Source organism: Brachionichthys hirsutus, chromosome 17 (assembly GCF_040956055.1).
Source record: "Brachionichthys hirsutus isolate HB-005 chromosome 17, CSIRO-AGI_Bhir_v1, whole genome shotgun sequence".
Lineage (NCBI taxonomy): Eukaryota > Metazoa > Chordata > Actinopteri > Lophiiformes > Brachionichthyidae > Brachionichthys > Brachionichthys hirsutus.
The window spans coordinates 12,860,775-12,882,898 of NC_090913.1; the positions used below are offsets into that span (position 1 = coordinate 12,860,775).

Consider the following 22,124-nt stretch of genomic DNA (forward strand, 5'->3'; position numbering starts at 1 on the left):
CTATTAGCATCATTCATTATTCAGTGCTCTGCCTCTTGACACAAAGCCACGCCCACCACCTGACGCCACTTCCTGTTTATGTCTCATCTGTAAATGGTTTGAGCCCCCTGAAGCCCCCCCAGCATACAGGTAGAGAAGGGGGGAACCGCCCCCCCCCCACACACACACACACATATCACCAGAACTTCCTACTCGGACCCAGTTCCCCACAGAACCCGCCCGCCGGAGTGGTGAAGATGAAAGCCAGAATCCGATAAAGACGCGGGGGCGGGGCGATCGGCCGCGGGGGCGTGGCGGATTCCATCCCGTCATTCCCTGCAGCTCGTTCCGATTCGGATATTTCTGGATCATCTTCAGCTGAACTTTGGAGATCCGCTTCGATCCTCTGAGCAGGTGAGCAGGTTCTCCTGCAGGTTCTCCTGCAGGTTCTCCGGGTTCTCCTGCGGGTTCTGTGTTGTCTCTGATTGGAGCTGCGGAGCGATGCCTCTTCTGTTCGGGCTCGGTCCCGGTTCGGTTCGGTTTAGTGTGCCGGAGGGTGAGGCGTTAACGGGGCGCGGAGCGGAACCAGGCGTGGCCGCGGGAGGAGGTGATGTTCGCGTTCAGGATGCAAGCGGAGCAGCTCGGTGCCGACCGGACCGGACCGGACCGGACCGGACCGGACCGGGTCCGTAGCCCGAACACTTCCTGTCGCCGAACCGACGACTTCCTGAGGAGCATTTTTAAATTGACAGAATAAATACAAACACCTCAGCTCTAACTAATGAACGTGTAGAAGTACGAGTACTCGTAGTACTGGTAGTAGTAGTAGTTTAAACTGCTCGTGTTTCTCATAGCGAGTATATAATTAGATAATGCATGTATTCACATACTACTGCATGTGACTGGTCCCAGACCAGTTCCCATCATCCAGCAGAGGATTCTGGGAAGCCATTAGAGGAGGCGGTCCCGCAGGACGTCCCCCGGATGTCCCCCGGATGTCTCTAATGGCTGCTGATAGCTCCTCCATTAGCGCTGGTCAGCTGACCCGCTAGCCAATGGGAGCTCAGGGCGTCGGCCCTCAGGACATGGTACTACTGGATACTACATTACCCACGATTCTGTGTTTCTTCTCTGGAGAGGACAGGTTGATGATGACATCATCACGTCTTCAGCATCCTGTTTACTCGCTGTACTACGGGGAAGGGGACATTTAGTAGCATTTGTCTATCTGTAGTGTAAACAGGAAGTGATGTCATTGTTATTGTTGCTTTTCTGTTCGGGACCATCCAGCTGGGCGTTTTGTTCTTCATCGTCCTCCTCTTCGTCGTGCAGTGGGAACCTTCGTTTGCAGCTTTCGTTTTAGTCACCGTGTTGTTTTTGTGTTTTCCTGCAGGTGTTGGCGTGAAGCGGCCGATGAGACGCAGAGGTCAGAGGTCATGATGACGACGGTCGCCACGGACTACGAGCACATGGAGCTGCAGCAGCAGTACAGCAGCAACGACACGGTGAAGCAGCGCTGGGACGACGACTGGGACAACGAGAACAGCTCGGCCCGCCTCTTTGAGCGCTCTCGCATCAAAGCGCTCGCAGGTGTGCCCCGCCCCTAACATACTCAAACATGCAGCTAATCGGCTAATTAGCAGCTAGCATGCCAGTCCAGTCAACACAGAGCTAAGCTAGTATCTCCGGATCAGCTGCTAATGATAATAGCCGTAAACATTAGCATTAGCTAATCCCACTGGGGGTTCCTTCAGGGAAGTTGACCTTTCCGTAAAACACGCCCACATGACTTGGTAGACCAATCATGACGCTCCACGTCATCTCTGGGCTGCACGTGCGTCTGCTTATGTTCGCTTCCTCAGGGAAACCAGCCTAGCGTGCTTCGGTTAGCATGTCAGTCATGAAATGATGGTGCACGTTTGATCCGGAACAAAACCTTCGTCTACTTGATAAGAACATAGATTTGAGTGGCGCTGAAGTTAGCGCAGTAACACCGTTTTCAGTGATGCTTAATTCCACAAAAGAAACATCAAAACCGTGTGTGTGTGTGTCAAAATGTATTCCTCCATTTAACTTCATGCGTGTATTCTGATATTCAAAAGTCGGAAGCTAACAGCGCCGGGCTAATGGTAGCTTTTGAGTATATTTTATTTCCTGGGTAAGATGTGAGCCGAGACACGCCCTCCATGCTCTGATTGGCTGGAGGGTAGGAGAGTATTAATCAGCCAAAGCCAATGGAGCAGCAGGATCCAGATGACAGCGCTGTGATTGGTCCGTGTTAATCGGGTCATGGTGTGACCTGAACAGGATGTTTGCTTCTTACTTCCTGTCCTTCCGTCAGGAATGTGCGGGAACAATGGACGGAACCCCCCCCCCCCCCCCCCTCGTAAAAAACCCCCGTGATGACATCATGTCAGGCTGGAACACCATTGGCTGATTGATTCCCCCCTTTGATGCTCCACACTTTAATGTCTTTGTTTGTTTGTTTGTTTTTGGGGGGGGGGGGGGGGTCATTTTCAGTGGGCGGGGCTTGTGTGTTAGCATGTGTTGTTGAGGGAAACGGCGAACAATCAGAGCACCAGAAGAAGAACACACAACGTCTCATTGACCCCCGGACCCTCCTCACGGAGAGGACGCCCGTCTCTCTTCTTCCAGGCCGTCTCTTCGTCTCTCCTCACTGAGAGGACGTCCGTCTCTCTTCTTCCAGGCCGTCTCTTCGTCTCTCCTCACGGAGAGGACGTCCGTCTCTCTTCTTCCAGGCCGTCTCTTGGTCCCTCCTCACGGAGAGGACGTCCGTCTCTCTTCTTCCAGGCCGTCTCTTCGTCTCTCCTCACGGAGAGGACGTCCGTCTCTCTTCTTCCAGGCCGTCTCTTTGTCCCTCCTCACGGAGAGGACGTCCGTCTCTCTTCTTCCAGGCCGTCTCTTTGTCCCTCCTCACGGAGAGGACGTCCGTCTCTCTTCTTCCAGGCCGTCTCTTTGTCCCTCCTCACGGAGAGGACGTCCGTCTCTCTTCTTCCAGGTCGTCTCTTCGTCTCTCCTCACGGAGAGGACGTCCGTCTCTCTTCTTCCAGGCCGTCTCTTGGTCCCTCCTCACGGAGAGGACGTCCGTCTCTCTTCTTCCAGGCCGTCTCTTTGTCCCTCCTCACTGAGAGGACGTCCGTCTCTCTTCTTCCAGGCCGTCTCTTTGTCCCTCCTCACGGAGAGGACGTCCGTCTCTCTTCTTCCAGGCCGTCTTTGTCCCTCCTCACTGAGAGGACGCCCGTCTCTCTTCTTCCAGGCCGTCTCTTCGTCCCTCCTCACTGAGAGGACGTCTGTCTCTCTTCTTCCAGGCCGTCTCTTCGTCCCTCCTCACTGAGAGGACGTCCGTCTCTCTTCTTCCAGGCCGTCTCTTTGTCCCTCCTCACTGAGAGGACGTCCATCTCTCTTCTTCCAGGTCGTCTCTTCGTCTCTCCTCACGGAGAGGACGTCCGTCTCTCTTCTTCCAGGCCGTCTCTTTGTCCCTCCTCACTGAGAGGACGTCCGTCTCTCTTCTTCCAGGCCGTCTCTTCGTCTCTCCTCACGGCTCTGACTGTGAGAAGGAGGCGTGGCCTTTCTCTGTCGATTCTGACTGGATGATGTTTCCTCGCCGGTCGCCGAGCTCTCGGTCGGTTGACCTCATCGTCTGTTTTTGAATACCGTGACGATGGAGGCGGAGTCTGCTCAGCAGCAGAGCTACACCCAGCTGGACGGTCGATTCAAGCAGCTGCAAGGTAAGAGAAGGCGGCGGCGACTGGGACCACCAGACAACGGTTCCTTTGGGGGGAACCGGCAGAGGGTCTCCTAAGGGTTCTGGACTCCACGGTTCTGTTTGCTCCTGGAGAACATTCTTCCAGATGTAGCTGAAGGTTCTCGTTTGAAATGTTCTCTGTGTGGCCGCTGGCCAGCCCTGTGCGTGTTACATGATGCTTGTGAGCTACATCCTTAGCATGCTAGCATGGAACAAACTGAAGCTGGTGGAGACTAACCGTTCGGTGTAGCTAGATGAAGCCAAAGGTAATGGGGATAAAATGCTAATAGATCGGAGCTAACTTGGTTCCTGTTTGTGCAGATGAGCGAGAGGCGGTGCAGAAGAAGACCTTCACCAAGTGGGTGAACTCTCACCTGTCCAGAGTCTCCTGCAGGATCGCGGACCTCTACATGGACCTGAGGGACGGACGCATGCTAATCAAGCTGCTGGAGGTCCTGTCAGGAGAGAGACTGGTACAGCACACGTTAAACACGTGCTAACGACACAGAGCACGCGCTAAGTGGATGCTAAACACGCTAAAACAAGCTCAATACACAGCACACGTTAAACACGTGCTAACGACACAGAGCACGCGCTAAGTGGATGCTAAACACGCTAAAACAAGCTCAATACACAGCACACGTTAAACACGTGCTAACGACACAGAGCACACGCTAAGTGGATGCTAAACACGCTAAAACAAGCTCAATACACAGCACACATTAAACACGTGCTAACGACACAGAGCACGCGCTAAGTGGATGCTAAACACGCTAAAACAAGCTCAATACACAGCACACGTTAAACACGTGCTAACGACACAGAGCACACGCTAAGTGGATGCTAAACACGCTAAAACAAGCTCAATACACAGCACACGTTAAACACGTGCTAACGACACAGAGCACACGCTAAGTGGATGCTAAACACGCTAAAACAAGCTCAATACACAGCACACGTTAAACACGTGCTAACGACACAGAGCACACGCTAAGTAGATGCTAAACACGCTAAAACAAGCTCAATACACAGCACACGTTAAACACGTGCTAACGACACAGAGCACACGCTAAGTAGATGCTAAACACGCTAAAACAAGCTCAATACACAGCACACGTTAAACACGTGCTAACGACACAGAGCACACGCTAAGTAGATGCTAAACACGCTAAAACAAGCTCAATACACAGCACACGTTAAACACGTGCTAACGACACAGAGCACACGCTAAGTGGATGCTAAACACGCTAAAACAAGCTCAATACACAGCACACGTTAAACACGTGCTAACGACACAGAGCACACGCTAAGTGGATGCTAAACACGCTAAAACAAGCTCAATACACAGCACACATTAAACACGTGCTAACGACACAGAGCACACGCTAAGTAGATGCTAAACATGCTAGAGTTTCTCGTGGGAGGGAACCGGCTTCTACGTGGATCCTTTGGTCTGGGGGCTGCACCCAGATCAGACCTCTACAACAGGCCACTTTTGCAAGGTCCCTCTGGCTCCGCCCTCAGCCCTCATCATCATCAGTGATGATGTCATCGTTTCCTCAACAACGTTATCGTGAATGCTGCTTGCGTTGCAGGACAGAACGTAAATGTTGCTATGGTTACGAGGTACCGCTCTGGTAAACATTCGAGAGGCAGCTCGGTGATGTCATACCTGAGCCAGGTGTGTCCTGCAGGCGAGGACACCTGATTGGTTACGCCCTTCCTGCGATGCCTTCAGGGCCCAGTTGAGTGCCCACCGGGCCCTACGGCCTGAACCCAGACTAGAACCTGCTGTCTCATCCTGACCTCCTCGTCCAATCAGAGCGTTCTGTGAAGTAGTTTGACCCCAGCAGCCTCTGGTGGACACCGGAGGAACTGCAGCTCTGTTAAACTTCTTCTCCTCGCCCAGCCGAGGCCGACCAAAGGCCGGATGCGGATCCATTGTCTGGAGAACGTGGATAAAGCTCTGCAGTTCCTGAAGGAACAGCGGGTTCACCTGGAGAACATGGGCTCCCACGACATCGTGGACGGGAACCACCGACTGACGCTGGGCCTCATCTGGACCATCATCCTCCGCTTCCAGGTAACACCTGAGAGGGGGGGGGTTCTGACCGCTGGGGGTCTGACCGGTGGGGGTCTGAAGGGTGGGGGTCTGACCGGTGGGGGTCTGACCGCTGGGGGTCTGAGGGGTGGGGGTCTGACCGGTGGGGGTCTGGCCGGTGGGGGTCTGACCGCTGGGGGTCTGACCGCTGGGGGACTGAGGGGTGGGGGTCTGGCCGGTGGGAGTCTGACCGCTGGGGGTCTGGCCGGTGGGGGTCTGACCGGTGGGGGTGTGACTCTTTCAGATCCAGGACATCCGTGTGGAGACTGAAGACAACAAAGAGAAGCGTTCGGCTAAAGACGCTCTGCTGCTCTGGTGCCAGATGAAGACGGCAGGGTGAGCCTCCTGGACCAGAACCAGGACCAGAACCAGGACCAGAACCAGGCCCACCACATGTTCTACTGGTAGCAGCAGCCGGTCCTCAGCTGTTTCATCTTCCTCAGGTATCCCAACGTCAACATCCACAACTTCACCACCAGCTGGAGGGACGGGATGGCCTTCAACGCCCTGATCCACAAACACAGGTAGCCCATCTTCATCATCGTCATCATCGTCATCACACTCAGAGGTTACACCTTCATCATCTTCATCATCGTCATCACACTCAGAGGTTACACCTTCATCATCTTCATCATCATCATCACACTCAGAGGTTACACCTTCATCTTCATCATCATCACACTCAGAGGTTACGCCTTCATCATCATCATCCTCAGAGGTTACACCTTCATCATCTTCATCATCGTCACACTCAGAGGTTACACCTTCATCATCATCATCATCATCACACTCAGAGGTTACACCTTCATCATCATCATCATCACCCTCAGAGGTTACACCTTCATCATCATCATCCTCATCACACCCAGAGGTTACACCTTCATCATCTTCATCATCATCATCATCATCATCACACTCAGAGGTTACACCTTCATCATCTTCATCATCGTCATCACACTCAGAGGTTACACCTTCATCATCTTCATCATCATCATCACACTCAGAGGTTACACCTTCATCTTCATCATCATCACACTCAGAGGTTACGCCTTCATCATCATCATCCTCAGAGGTTACACCTTCATCATCTTCATCATCATCATCACACTCAGAGGTTACACCTTCATCATCATCATCATCATCACACTCAGAGGTTACACCTTCATCATCATCATCATCACCCTCAGAGGTTACACCTTCATCATCATCATCCTCATCACACCCAGAGGTTACACCTTCGTCATCTTCATCATCATCATCCTCAGAGGTTACACCTTCATCATCTTCATCATCATCATCACACTCAGAGGTTACACCTTCATCATCTTCATCATCATCATCACACTCAGAGGTTACACCTTCATCTTCATCATCATCACACTCAGAGGTTACGCCTTCATCATCATCATCCTCAGAGGTTACACCTTCATCATCTTCATCATCATCATCACACTCAGAGGTTACACCTTCATCATCATCATCATCATCACACTCAGAGGTTACACCTTCATCATCATCATCATCACCCTCAGAGGTTACACCTTCATCATCATCATCCTCATCACACCCAGAGGTTACACCTTCATCATCTTCATCATCATCATCCTCAGAGGTTACACCTTCATCATCTTCATCATCATCATCATCATCATCACACTCAGAGGTTACACCTTCATCATCTTCATCATCATCATCCTCAGAGGTTACACCTTCATCATCTTCATCATCATCATCACACTCAGAGGTTACACCTTCATCATCTTCATCATCATCATCATCACACTCAGAGGTTACACCTTCATCATCTTCATCATCATCATCATCACACTCAGAGGTTACACCTTCATCTTCATCATCCTCATCACACTCAGAGGTTACACCTTCATCATCATCATCCTCACACACAGAACACTGCTGATGTTCCTGAGCTCTGTTTCAATAAAGTTTTTTTGTTTGTGCTGTCCAGCCCGGACCTGATCGACTTTGACAAGCTGAAGAAATCAAACGCTCACCACAACCTGCAGAACGCCTTCGACCTGGCCGAGCAGCACCTGGGCCTCACCAGGCTGCTGGACCCTGAAGGTAACCCGAGAAGCTGCTTGTGGCCCCGCCTCCCGTCGGAGAGCCAGACTGAGCCGTTGTCTCTGGGGCAGATATCAGCGTGGACCATCCGGATGAGAAGTCGGTCATCACCTACGTGGTGACGTTCTACCACTACTTCTCCAAGATGAAGGCTCTGAAGGTGGAGGGCAAGCGCATCGGGAAGGTCCGGTCCAAGCGCCCACGGCTCGGGTCTCAGGTAGTCCGCCGGTCACAGCCGCCGGCGCTGACGTCCGGTCTCATCCAGGTCCTGGACAACGCCATCGAGACGGAGAAGATGATCGAGAAGTACGAGTCTCTGGCGTCGGACCTGCTGGAGTGGATCGAGCAGACCATCGTCATCCTCAACGACAGGAAGTTCTCCAACTGTCTGGTGGGGGTCCAGCAGCAGCTGCAGGCCTTCAGCGCCTACAGGACGGTGGAGAAACCCCCCAAGTCAGAACCTGTTCCTCCTCTGGTGCCCCTAGCCCAGTCTGGGTCCGGTCTTTATAAACAGGGGCGGGTCTGTGTGCTCAGGTTCACAGAGAAGGGGAACCTGGAGGTTCTCCTGTTCACCGTCCAGAGTAGGATGCGAGCCAACAACCAGAAGGGGTTCCTGCCCCGAGACGGGAGGCTGATCTCCGACGTCAACAAGGTCACCTCCTGCTGCTAGCGCTGTAGCTATCGATGGTGGGAGGGGCTCATTGTGATTGGTCCATCAGGCCTGGGAGCGGCTGGAGAAGGCGGAGCATGAGAGGGAGCTGGCTCTGAGGACAGAGCTGATTCGTCAGGAGAAGCTGGAGCAACTCGCCCGACGCTTGGACCGGAAGGCGGCCATGAGAGAGACCTGGCTCAGCGAGAACCAGAGGCTGGTGTCCCAGGTGAGGAGCGGCGACCAGGTGGGGGCTAGCGCCCCAAACCACCAAGGTAACCTCCCTTCCCTCTCCAGGACAACTTCGGGCTCGACCTCCAGGCCGTGGAAGCCGCCACCAAGAAGCACGAGGCCATCGAGACGGACATCGCGGCGTATGAGGAGCGTGTCCAGGCGGTGGTCGCCGTGGCGAGGGAGCTGGACATCGAGCAGTACCACGACATCAAACGCGTCGCCGCGAGGAGGGACAACGTGATCCGGCTGTGGGACTACCTGCTGGAGCTGCTGAGCGCTCGCCGGCGGCGGCTGGAGACCAGCCTGGCGCTGCAGAGAGTCTTCCAGGAGATGCTCTGCATCGTGGACTGGATGGACCAGATGAAGGTAGAGCCGGCCCCCGCCCCCGTCCCCGCCCCCGCCGCGCGTCCCGGTGCTGATGCTCCGCCTGTTTCCAGATGTTGCTGCAGTCGGAGGATTACGGGAAGCATCTGTTGGGCGTGGAGGACCTGCTGCAGAAACACGCCCTGCTGGAGGCCGACATCGCCATCCAGGCCGCCAGGGTGAAGGCGGTCGGCGGCAACGCCAGCAAGTGCTGCGCCAGCCAAGAGGGTGAGCAGCGGCCCCCGCCAGGCTCCGCCTCCTCCTCGCCCGGAGAGGGTGACCAGGACCGGACCCGAGGGCCGTCGGTCCAGCAGCTAACGTTGCTCTCATTCCAGGCTACAGGCCGTGTGACCCCCAGGTCATCCGGGACCGGGTGTCCCACCTGGAGTTCTGCTACCGGGAGCTGACCCAGTTGGCCACCGAGCGCCGTGCCCGCCTGGAAGCGTCCCGGCGTCTGTGGAAGTTCTTCTGGGAAATGGCAGAAGAGGAGGGCTGGATCCGGGAGAAGGAGCAGATCCTGTCCTCGGAGGAGCGCGGCAAGGACCTGACGGGCGCGCTGCGCTTCCTCAGCCAGCAGCGGGCGCTGGAGGACGAGATGAGCGGCCGCGCCGGACGCCTCCAGCACGCCGTCGCCGAGGGCCGGGCCATGGTGCACGCCGCTCACTTTGCTGCAGACCGGATCCAGGAGCGGCTCGCCGAGCTTCAGGCTCAGTGGGCGGCGCTGGAGCGGCTGGCAGCGGCGAGGAAGAGGAGGCTGCGGGAGGCCTCGGCGCTGCGCCAGTTCCAGACGGACGCGGACGACGTGGACGCCTGGACGCTGGACGCCCTGCGTGTCGTCTCCAGCGGAGACACGGGACACGACGAATTCTCAACTCAAGCGCTGGTCAGGAAGCACAAGGACGCCGCGGCGGACGTGGCCAGCTACCGGTCCGCCATTGGCTCGCTCCACGAACAGGCCGCTTCCCTGCCGGAAGAGGAGGCGGCCAGCCAGGAGGCGCGCGGCCGCCTGGGGGGCATCGAGGAGCGCTACGAGGAGGTGGCGGCGCTGACCCGGCTGAGGAAGCGTTCTCTGCAGGACGCTCTGGCGCTCTACAGGATGCTCAGCGAGGCCGACGCCTGCGAGGCCTGGATCGGCGAGAAGGAGCAGTGGCTGGTCGCCACGGCGATCCCTGATAGGCTGGAGGACCTGGAGGTTGTCCAGCACAGGTAGGACGGCCCCCCCGCCTCGCCTGCCCGTCCTTCACTCGCCGCCGCGTTCACGCTGTCTTTCACAGGTTCGAGAGTCTGGAGCCGGAGATGAACAGCCAGGCGTCCCGTGTTGCCGTGGGCAACCAGATCGCCCGTCAGCTGATGCACGGCGGCCATCCCAGCGAGGCGGACATCAGGACGCAGCAGGAGAAACTCAACAACCGGTAGGACAGCAGAGCAACTTCCTGTTTCACCTATCAATACTAATCAATCAGGGAAACCCGAGAGTGGGCTACGGTGTCCCTCAGGGACCATTCCGTGGTTCCATCCTCATCTCCTTGTATATGTCACACGGATAGATGAAACTAAACCGCTGATCAATGCAGCAGAACCGATCACAGGAGCAGAACCGATCACAGGAGCAGAACCGATCAATAGGAGCAGAACCGATCAATAGGAGCAGAACCGATCATAGGAGCAGAACCGATCGATGCAGCAGAACCGATCACAGGAGCAGAACCGATCAATAGGAGCAGAACCGATCATAGGAGCAGAACCGATCACAGGAGCAGAACCGATCACAGGAGCAGAACCGATCGATGCAGCAGGTCTCGGCCTCACTCACCTGTCGAAGGGGTAGCTCCTCCCTGCTGACACCTGGCTCCGCCCAGAATCAGAATCAGAATCAGAATCAGAATCAGAATCCGTGAGGGTTCAGACTAGGAACGTTTCTCTGTGAAGTCGTGCTACATGTAACAGTAATACAAAATACAAAAACACACAAGTACAGACACACCAGCAGGAGTGGATACACAGATGTGTACTAGCAGCAGTAACTGGGGTACACAGATGTGTACTAGCAGCAGTAACTGGGATACACAGATGTGTACTAGCAGCAGTAACTGGGATACACAGATGTGTACTAGCAGCAGTAACTGGGATACACAGATGTGTACCAGCAGCAGTAACTGGGATACACAGATGTGTACTAGCAGCAGTAACTGGGGTACACAGATGTGTACTAGCAGCAGTAACTGGGGTACACAGATGTGTACTAGCAGCAGTAACTGGGATACACAGATGTGTACTAGCAGCAGTAACTGGGATACACAGATGTGTACTAGCAGCAGTAACTGGGGTACACAGATGTGTACTAGCAGCAGTAACTGGGGTACACAGATGTGTACTAGCAGCAGTAACTGGGATACACAGATGTGTACTAGCAGCAGTAACTGGGATACACAGATGTGTACTAGCAGCAGTAACTGGGGTACACAGATGTGTACTAGCAGCAGTAACTGGGATACACAGATGTGTACTAGCAGCAGTAACTGGGATACACAGATGTGTACCAGCAGCAGTAACTGGGATACACAGATGTGTACTAGCAGCAGTAACTGGGGTACACAGATGTGTACTAGCAGCAGTAACTGGGGTACACAGATGTGTACTAGCAGCAGTAACTGGGATACACAGATGTGTACTAGCAGCAGTAACTGGGATACACAGATGTGTACTAGCAGCAGTAACTGGGGTACACAGATGTGTACTAGCAGCAGTAACTGGGGTACACAGATGTGTACTAGCAGCAGTAACTGGGATACACAGATGTGTACTAGCAGCAGTAACTGGGATACACAGATGTGTACTAGCAGCAGTAACTGGGGTACACAGATGTGTACTAGCAGCAGTAACTGGGATACACAGATGTGTACTAGCAGCAGTAACTGGGATACACAGATGTGTACTAGCAGCAGTAACTGGTTGGTGCTGGTTGATCAGTAATCCCTGCTCGTTGACTTAAAGGTGCGCCTGCCCCCATGAACCACGTCGCCGTGGTTACAGGTACTGACTCCGCCCTCCTCTACCCCTAGGTGGAGTCGGTTCCGTGATCTGCTTGACCAGAAGAGAGAGTCCCTGAACTCTGCGTTGGGGGTCCAGAACTACCACCTGGACTGCAACGAGACCACGTCCTGGATCAAGGAGAAGACCAGGGTCATCGAGTCCACCCAGGATCTGGGCAACGACCTGGCCGGGGTCACGGCCCTGCAGCGGAAGCTGGGCGGCATGGAGCGCGACCTCGCCGCCATCGAGCTGCGGCTGGACGGCCTGCGAGGCGAGGCGGGGCAGCTGGGACGGGAACACCCGGACCAGGCCGAGGCCATCGCCGGGCGCCTGGACGAGGTCCGTGGCGTGTGGGAGGAGCTGAGGGACGCCCTGAGGCGCCGCGAGGACTCCCTGGGCGAGGCCCGGAAGCTGCAGCAGTTCCTGCGTGACTTGGACGGGTTCCAGGCCTGGCTGTCCCGCGCCCAGACCGCCATCGCCTCAGAGGACACGCCCAACACGCTGGCCGAGGCCGAGAGGCTGATGGGCCAGCACGAGGGCATCAAGAAGGAGATCCAGAACTACCAGGGGGACCACCAGAGGATGCGGGACATGGGGGGCGCGGTCACCCGGGGCCAGGCCGACGCCCAGCACATGTTCCTGCGGCAGCGGCTGCAGGCGCTCGCCACCGGCTGGGACGAGCTGCACAGGATGTGGGACAACCGGCAGAGCCTGCTGTCCCAGTGCCACGCCCTGCAGGTGTTCCTCAGGGACGCCAAGCAGGCGGAGGTCCTCCTCAGCAACCAGGTGAGGCTCAGCGGGGGCGGGGCTGCAGAGCGCGCACCTGTAACACGCACACCTGTGCTCTGCAGCAGTACGCTCTGGCCCACGCTGAGATGCCCGGCACGCTAGAGGGCGCCGAGGCCGCCATCAGGAGGCAGGAGGACTTCATGACGGCCATGGACGCCAGCGAGGAGAAGATCGACGGCGTGATCGAGGCCGGCAGGCGATTGGCCGGCGACGGGAACGTCAACGCTGAACGTATCCGGGAGAGCGCCGCCGCCATCGACGACAGGTAGGTGTAGCCTAACCTGTGACCCCTAACCCCTAACCCCCCCCCCACACACTTGCATCAGCTGTCATCAATACTTCAGGCATCAGAAGAACCGGGAGGCCGCCGTGGAGCTGCTGATGAGGCTGAGGGACAACAGAGACCTGCGGAGGTTCTTGCAGGACTGCCAGGAGGTCGGCTCCAGCACAGACGCCAGAGCTGTGACCTTTGACCCCTGATGCTAACCTGCTGTGTGTCCAGCTGTCGCTGTGGACCAATGAGAAGATGCTCAGCGCTCAGGACGGGAGCTACGACGACGCCCGGAACCTGCACAGCAAGTGGCTGAAGCACCGGGCCTTCACGGCAGAACTTCAGTCCAACAAGGGCTGGCTGGACGAGATCCAGAAGGTCCGTCCCATTCCAGAGACCCTCCAGCTGCTAGCTCGCTAGCTCGCTCATGCTACTACCCGGTCTGCATCGGCCAATAAGAGATTATGTTCTGGCTCTGGTGCTATTCAGCCACGCCCCCGTCTGCAGCCACTGCCCTGCCCCGCCCACAGCACCCTCTGATTGGTTAGATGCAGAGCTGTAACGCGGGTTTGACAGCCAATCAGTGAGCTGTGCATGCGCAGCGCTCAGACACAGCAGGACGCTGGAGGGTTCCTCCTCCAGCAGGGGGCAGAAGCTAGAGTGGGTTTTAGAGCGGCACGGAGCAGGTCGCCCCCTGCTGGAGGGTTCCTCCTCCGGCACGGAGCAGGCCGCCCCCTGCTGGAGGGTTCCTTTCAGACGGGCTCGGGCTTTCAGGTGGTACGACAGGAGAAACGTGGCTAACGACACAAACACAGCGAGCCGGGCGTCTAGCATGCTGCTTGATAGCATTAGCAGGAGGAATAGCGTTATATAGAGCTATAGAGCTGTTAGTTGTTATTGATCTTGTCTAAATGCTCCGGGTCATTAGCATCTAGCTAACAGTTTGAAGTCCAGTAAAGCGGTGACATGTACTGACCCGGTTGGTTGGACCGTAGGACGGTTTGCTGCTGGTGTCAGAGAAGCCGGAGACGGAGGCGGTGGTGAAGGAGAAGCTGGCAGAACTCCACGCCATGTGGGCGGAGCTGGAGTCCACCACTCAAACTAAAGCACAGTGCCTGTTTGACGCCAACAAGGCGGAGCTGTTCACGCAGAGCTGCGCTGACCTCGACAAGTGGATGGGCGGCCTGGAGGTTCAGATCGGATCTGACGACTACGGCAAAGACCTGACCTCCGTCAACATCCTGCTCAAAAAGCAGCAGGTACGAGGGCGGGCGTCGTGAACCGCATCGCGGTTCGTTGGACTTCCATTACTCTGCCCTACAGATGCTGGAGAACCAGGTGGAGGTGCGTCAGAGGGAGGTGGTGGAGCTGCAGAGCCAGGTGAGGGCGCTGGGTCAGGAGGTGAAGGACACGGACGAGGTGGACGGGCGGAGACAGCTGCTGGAGAGCAAGTTCTGGGAGCTGCTGGAGCCGGTGCGGCACCGCAGGAACTTCCTGGTGGCTTCAAGAGAGGTTCACCAGTTCAACCGGGACATCGAGGACGAGATCGTACGTAGATCGTGACCCGTGTCATTCAGAGCTTTCCAGCAAACAGAACCTCGACGTTCTGATCACCGATGCTAACCGCTCAGAGTCATTGTTAATGTCGGACCAGAATTCAGCGTCTCCAGCAGGACGTCGTGACGGTGTTTCTCCTTCCAGCTGTGGGTTCAGGAGAGGATGGCCGTCGCCACGTCCACCGACCACGGACACAACCTGCAGACGGTGCAGCTGCTCATCAAGGAGAACCAGGTAGGAACCAGGCTGCTGTCTGGATAGAACCGGGTAGGAACCAGGCTGCTGTCTGGATAGAACCGGGTAGGAACCAGGCCGCAGTCTGGATAGAACCCGGTAGGAACCAGGCCGCTGTCTGGCTAGGACCGGCCCGGTGGAACGTCTGCCCATCAGTTCTCGAGGGGGATCTCCGGTTCCGCGTTCTGGTTGGGGGACACTTGCCGACTTTGACTTGTGGCTTGACGTCTGGTCTTCTGGGGCTCGCCAGACTCTGCAGAAGGAGGTCGCAGGTCATCAGGCTCGTATCGACGACATCCTGGAGCGCAGCAGCGTCCTCCTAACGGACGAGTCGTCCGGCGCGACGACCATCCGCCAGCGTCTCGCCCAACTGCAGGAGCTGTGGGGACAGGTGAAGGAGGAGGCGGGGCTTCGTCACGGCCGGCTGGAGGAGGCGCACGAAGCCCAGCGGTACTACTTTGATGCTGCCGAGGCCGAGGCCTGGATGAGCGAGCAGGAGCTGTACATGATGTCTGAAGAGAAGGCCAAGGTGGGGCGGTGCGACCCTGAGCTTTGCCTCTCAGGCTAAACATCGATTGTGTTTGGATCGATCAGGACGAGCAGAGCGCCGTCGCCATGCAGAAGAAGCATCAGATCGTTGAGCAGGCGGTGGAGGACTACGCCGAGACCGTCCACCGGCTGTCCACGACCAGCAGAGGCCTGGTGGCCGGCGGACGCCCTGAGAGGTGGAACGCGGAACGCTAGACGCGGAACGCAGAACACTAGACGCGGAACGCTAGACGCGGAACGCTAGACACGGAACGCTAGACACGGAACGCTAGACGCGGAACGCAGAACACTAGACACGGAACGCTAGACGCGGAACGCAGAACACTAGACGCAGAACGCTAGACGCGGAACGCTAGACACGGAACGCTAGACGCGGAACGCTAGACGCGGAACGCTAGATGCGGAACGCTAGACACGGAACGCTAGACACGGAACGCAGAACACTAGACACGGAACGCTAGACGCGGAACGCGGAACGCTAGACACGGAACGCAGAACACTAGACACGGAACGCTAGACACGGAACGCGGAACGCTAGACACGGAACGCTAGACGCGGAAAACACGGAACGCTAGACGCGGAACGCTAGACGCGGAACGCTAGACGCGGAACGCTAGACACGGAACGCGGAACACTAGACGCGGAACGCAGAACACTAGACACGGAACGCTAGACACGGAACGCGGAACGCTAGACACGGAACGCTAGACGCGGAACGCTAGACGCGGAACGCTAGACACGGAACGCAGAACACTAGACACGGAACGCTAGACGCGGAACGCGGAACGCTAGACACGGAACGCAGAACACTAGACACGGAACGCTAGACGCGGAAAACACGGAACGCTAGACGCGGAACGCTAGACACGGAACGCAGAACACTAGACACGGAACGCTAGACGCGGAACGCGGAACGCTAGACACGGAACGCAGAACGCTAGACGCGGAACGCTAGACACGGAACGCTAGACGCGGAACGCTAGACGCGGAACGCTAGATGCGGAACGCTAGACACGGAACGCTAGACACGGAACGCAGAACACTAGACACGGAACGCTAGACGCGGAACGCGGAACGCTAGACACGGAACGCAGAACACTAGACACGGAACGCTAGACACGGAACGCGGAACGCTAGACACGGAACGCTAGACGCGGAAAACACGGAACGCTAGACGCGGAACGCTAGACGCGGAACGCTAGACGCGGAACGCTAGACACGGAACGCGGAACACTAGACGCGGAACGCAGAACACTAGACACGGAACGCTAGACACGGAACGCGGAACGCTAGACACGGAACGCTAGACGCGGAACGCTAGACGCGGAACGCTAGACACGGAACGCAGAACACTAGACACGGAACGCTAGACGCGGAACGCGGAACGCTAGACACGGAACGCTAGACGCGGAAAACACGGAACGCTAGACACGGAACACAGAATTCACTCCTGGAGTTATTTGGGACCCAGCTTTGGTCATGGACCAGTTCAGTCCAGTTTCATATTAGTGTGTGTGTGTGTGTGTGTGTGCGTGCGTGCGCGCGTGTGCGTGCGTGTCAGTGAGCGGATCAGCATGCGCCAGTCTCAGGTGGATAAACTCTACGCTGGCCTGAAGGACCTATCAGAGGAGAGGAGAGGCAAACTGGACGAGAGGCTCCGCCTCTTCCAGCTGAACCGCGAGGTGGATGACCTGGAGCAGTGGGTAGCGGAGAGGGAGGTGGTGGCCGGGTCGCACGAGCTGGGTCAGGACTATGAACACGTTACTGTAAGTAGTATTTAAATTCCCCAGTAGTACTACATCCCGTCCTGCTGTATTACAGTACTCTATTACTACTACAGCCGACTGTCCAGTCCTGCTGTATTACAGTACTGTAGTAGTACTACATCCCGTCCTGCTGTATTACAGTACTGTAGTAGTACTACATCCCGTCCTGCTGTATTACAGTACTGTAGTAGTACTACATCCCGTCCTGCTGTATTACAGTACTGTAGTAGTACTACATCCCGTCCTGCTGTATTACAGTACTGTAGTAGTACTACATCCCGTCCTGCTGTATTACAGTACTGTAGTAGTACTACAGCCTGTCCGGCTGTATTACAGTACTCTAGTACTACTACAGCCTGTCCTGCTGTATTACAGTACTGTAGTAGTACTACAGCCGACTGTCCAGTCCTGCTGTATTACAGTACTGTAGTAGTACTACATCCCGTCCTGCTGTATTACAGTACTGTAGTAGTACTACATCCCGTCTGGCCGTATTACAGTACTGTAGTAGTACTACATCCCGTCCTGCTGTATTACAGTACTGTAGTAGTACTACAGCCCGTCCGGCCGTATTACAGTACTGTAGTTCTACTGTGTCTGTCCAGGGGACATGGCTGTAGTACTACTATGTGTATTTGACTGTCCCACCCGTCCTCAGATGCTGCAGGAGCGCTTCAGGGAGTTTTCCCGGGACACGGGGACCATCGGTCAGGAGCGCGTGGACGCCGTCAACCGTCTGGCCGACGAGCTCATCAACGGTGGCCATGGCGACGCGGCGACGGTGGCGGAGTGGAAGGACGGGCTGAACGAGGCCTGGGCCGACCTGCTGGAGCTCATGGACACCAGAACCCAGATCCTCGCCGCCTCCTTCGAGCTGCACAGGTTCTACCGGGACGGCAGGGAGGTCCTGGGACGCGTCCTGGACAAGCAGCAGAAGCTTCCGGAGGACGTGGGCCGCGACCAGAACACGGCGGAGACGCTGCAGAGGACGCACGCCGCCTTCGAGCACGACATCCAGGCTCTGGGAACCCGGGTCGGTACACCGGCCACGGCCCAGACCCAGAGCCGGTAGCCGAGGAGGCCGGACCCTCGCTGGGCGGCGTCCTTGTTGCTAGGCTACACAGCAGATGCTCTTATTGGGCTCAATTGGTTATGCTAACACATTGTTAGCTTAGCTTCTGGCTGGCGAGATAAAAGAGAAGTTTGAATGAGCGACCTTTGACCTTTGCCCTGCAGGTGAGGCAGCTGCAGGAGGACGCGGTGCGTCTCCAGGCAGCGTATGCTGGAGACAAGGCTGAGGACATCCAGCGGAGGGAGGGCGAGGTGCTGGACGCCTGGAGGACTCTGCTGGACGCCTGCGACGGACGCAGGACGCGGCTGCTGGACGCCGGAGACAAGTTCCGCTTCCTGGGCCTGGTCCGGGACCTGGTGCTGTGGATGGAGGACGTGATTGGGCTCATCGAGGCCCAGGAGAACCCCAGGTACTCTGCAGAGGTCAGCTGATGGCTGGCGTCCGATCACAGCTGTGGTAACAGGCGTGTCCCCTCAGAGACGTGTCCTCGGTGGAGCTGCTGATGAACAACCACCAGGGCGTCAAGGCGGAGGTCGACGCCCGCGACGACAGCTTCACCGCCTGCATCGAGGCGGGCAAGGCCCTGCTGGCCCGGAAGCACTACGGCGCCGCGGAGGTGAGGGGGCGAGGCTCCGGGACCAAGGCCACGGACCGCTAACCCTAAGATTGATTATTGATTGATTGATCACAGATTAAAGAGAAGCTGCTGCAGCTGACCGATAAGAGGAAACGGATGATTGACAAGTGGGAGGATCGGTGGGAGTGGCTCCGTCTCAGTAAGTATTTCATGTCTCATTGGCTCGGGTCTCTGGGTCTGACTCCGCCTCCAATCAGTCCTGGAGGTGCACCAGTTCTCCCGGGACGCGGGCGTGGCCGAAGCCTGGCTGCTGGGACAGGAACCCTACCTGTCCAGCAGGGCGGTGGGACGGAGCGTGGACGAGGTGGAGACGCTCATCAAACGTCACGAGGCCTTCGAGAAGGCCGCCGCCACCTGGGAGGAGCGCTTCTCCGCCCTGGAGAGGCTGACGACGGTGAGGGACACCCGTCCATCCGTCCCCCACCCCACCCCCTTCAGGCGAGCCTGAAGGGGGCGGGGCTGACATGACTTGTGTTTCCAGCTGGAGTTGCTGGAGGTGAGGAGGCAGCAGGAGGAAGAGGAGAGGATGAGGAGGCCCCCGTCTCCGGAGACGCCCCTCGTCCAGCAGCAGAGGTGACCGGTTTCTGTGTGTCCACCTGGTGTCCACCTGGTGTCCACCTGACGCTAACCGAGTGTTTGTCTCTGCAGCGGGACTCAGACCGGCCTGCCCTCCGACCAGGACTCGCCTCGGGTCAGTGCCCCCATCGGGACCAGCAGCGTCTCCGGAAATAAAGCGTCCTCTCACCGTTGTCTCGTCTCGTCCAGGACGGCGTGGTGAATGGCGTCGTGGAGCCGAGCCCTGGCTCCTCCCCCACCACCGGCAGGAAGAGTACGATGAGCCAGTCGTCCACGCTGCCGCCCAAGAACCAGGACTTGTCCTCGCACCTGGAGGGACTCCTGCATCGCAAGCACGAATGGGAGGGACACAACAAGAAGGCGTCAAACAGGTGAGGTCCTCCAGGGTGCGGTAGCTCCTCCCTGCTCGGCGTGGGCTGATGCTGCGCTGTGATTGGCAGATCGTGGCACAGCGTCTACTGCGTCATCAACCACCGGGACATGGGTTTCTATAAGGACAGCAAGGCGGCGTCCCAAGGTGTCCCCTACCACGGCGAGGTCCCGGTCAGCCTGCAGGACGCCGCGTGTGACGTGGCCTCGGAGTACAAGAAGAAGAAGCACGTCTTCAAGCTGAGGCGAGGACGCTGGTCTGTCTGTGATGGTGTAACCGTGGTAACGCGTAAGTGACGTCACGCCTTCTGCTCCTCCTCCAGACTGACTGATGGAAACGAGTTTCTGTTCCAAGCCAAAGACCAGGTAAGCTTCTCACCTGTGCTGCTTTAACCTGCCTGTAGCCGCCACTCAGCGCCGCTCTGCCCCGCCCCCTACAGGAGGAGGTGAGCGCCTGGATCCAGGCCAGCCTGAACGCCAACCCCGGCACGCCAGCATCGGGGCGCGCTCAGACGCTGCCGCCCGCCGTCACCCTCGCCACGGAGTCGAGTCCTGGGAAGAGAGAGAAGGAGAAGGAGAAGGAGAAGGAGAAGGAGAAGGAGAAGGAGAAGGAGAAGCGCTTCAGTCTGTTCAGCAAGAAGAAACCGTAAAGCCTCGGACGCCGCGGTGGGACGGCTCGCTCCAAAAGCTCCAAAAGGCATGTCCTCGCCAATTTCACGCCACAACATCAAACTCCGCCTCTCTTGATTACATCAGCAGGGACCGCCCTTTTTAGTCCACCTCCTCTTCTACTTGAGTTGTTTTTGAGGGCATGTCAGAGACCGCCTCCATTTGTCCTCCGCCCTCAACAAACTGGAATGTCGTCCATTTTGTTTATGACACTTTCTGTTTTTTTCGTCCGGCCAATCACCTCGCAGGAGCTGCGTGATGTAGAAGTATTCACTTGCATGCTTCGTAACGTTTTGGGTTGTACTTCAGCGTGTATAAACACACTGCTAGAAGTACATCCTGTACTGCACACAGTCCTGGTTGTACTTCAGCGTGTATAAACACACTGCTAGGAGTACATCCTGTACTGCACACAGTCCTGGTTGTACTTCAGCGTGTATAAACACACTGCTGGGAGTACATCCTGTACTGCACACAGTCCTGGTTGTACTTCAGCGTGTATAAACACACTGCTGGGAGTACATCCTGTACTGCACACAGTCCTGGTTGTACTTCAGCGTGTATAAACACACTGCTAGGAGTACATCCTGTACTGCACACAGTCCTGGTTGTACTTCAGCGTGTATAAACACACTGCTGGGAGTACATCCTGTACTGCACACAGTCCTGGTTGTACTTCAGCGTGTATAAACACACTGCTAGACGGCGCCGCGCTGCGTTCAGGGTCGCTCACCGTTTATATAACCAGTATGGAAGCTAACGCTGCACAATCCGGTTCCTGTAGGGCTGAACCAGAACCTGGTCCAAATATTTAAACCTGCTCCCGCGTGTGAAACTGTAGACTCTGTCATGTCTGTGATGTCATTAAAGCTTGTTTCGTCTTTTCACTGAAACTTTATTAAACCGGCTGATGATTCAACCCATCAAAGGTTCTGGTTCTTTGGACCGCACGAGAGCTGCTGATTGGCCAGTCTGTGTGTGATGTCATCAGTGGAGCCTCAGCAGGTCTGTTCCTCAGCAGCAGGTAGATCCTGGTCCCGATCTGACCTGATTGGATGAGGACCCACCTACGGCTGAAAATCAGACACTTCCCAGCATGCACCACTGTGACCGAGGCGAGAAGCTACCGGGGGTGAGCCCGGGGAAGACCGGAGGCTCCAGGACTGGACTTCAAGTTAAAAGCAAGCAGGAACATAAGAGTGTCCAGCATGTTAGAGTGATGAAGGGTAGAGAGGTCAAAGGTCAAACAGAGGCCGACTAGACTCAGGACAGAAGTAAGTGTTTGTGAGGGTTTTTTACACTGAAAGACGCGCTGGCCGGTTGTATTTTATTTTGAAAGTCTCAACAGGAAGTGATCCGTGGTGTTTCCTGTCTTGATGCTGTCCGTCGTCGCTGGGATCGCCGTTAAAATTCCGTTTTTCCCTCATC

The 22,124-nt window shown here is 56.5% G+C and overlaps 1 protein-coding gene across 3 annotated transcripts; it reads left to right on the plus strand.

Annotated features, from left to right (window-relative positions):
- The first annotated feature begins 1,415 nt into the window (after window positions 1-1,415).
- On the plus strand, window positions 1,416-21,580 carry LOC137906357 (spectrin beta chain, non-erythrocytic 1-like). 3 transcript variants are annotated; one of them, XM_068750609.1, is made up of 35 exons: window positions 1,416-1,569; window positions 4,067-4,218; window positions 5,655-5,828; window positions 6,091-6,182; window positions 6,290-6,370; window positions 7,813-7,928; window positions 8,000-8,112; window positions 8,194-8,381; window positions 8,463-8,580; window positions 8,648-8,806; window positions 8,875-9,177; window positions 9,249-9,402; window positions 9,510-10,380; window positions 10,449-10,586; window positions 12,237-12,993; window positions 13,059-13,261; window positions 13,341-13,431; window positions 13,499-13,645; window positions 14,263-14,526; window positions 14,591-14,815; window positions 14,969-15,058; window positions 15,309-15,587; window positions 15,653-15,783; window positions 17,169-17,373; window positions 18,032-18,406; window positions 18,610-18,854; window positions 18,923-19,061; window positions 19,137-19,221; window positions 19,280-19,476; window positions 19,564-19,655; window positions 19,716-19,773; window positions 19,848-20,029; window positions 20,099-20,272; window positions 20,351-20,393; window positions 20,468-21,580. In XM_068750609.1, exons 1-35 carry the CDS (start codon window positions 1,416-1,418, stop codon window positions 20,675-20,677), a joined length of 7,005 nt encoding a protein of 2,334 aa, XP_068606710.1. In that variant the 3' UTR covers window positions 20,678-21,580. The 3 variants fall into 3 exon arrangements, with proteins under 3 accessions (XP_068606710.1, XP_068606709.1, XP_068606711.1); XM_068750608.1 differs by having other exon boundaries at window positions 19,731-19,800; XM_068750610.1 differs by lacking the exon at window positions 1,416-1,569 and having other exon boundaries at window positions 4,141-4,218; window positions 19,731-19,773.
- The last annotated feature ends 544 nt before the right edge of the window (window positions 21,581-22,124 follow it).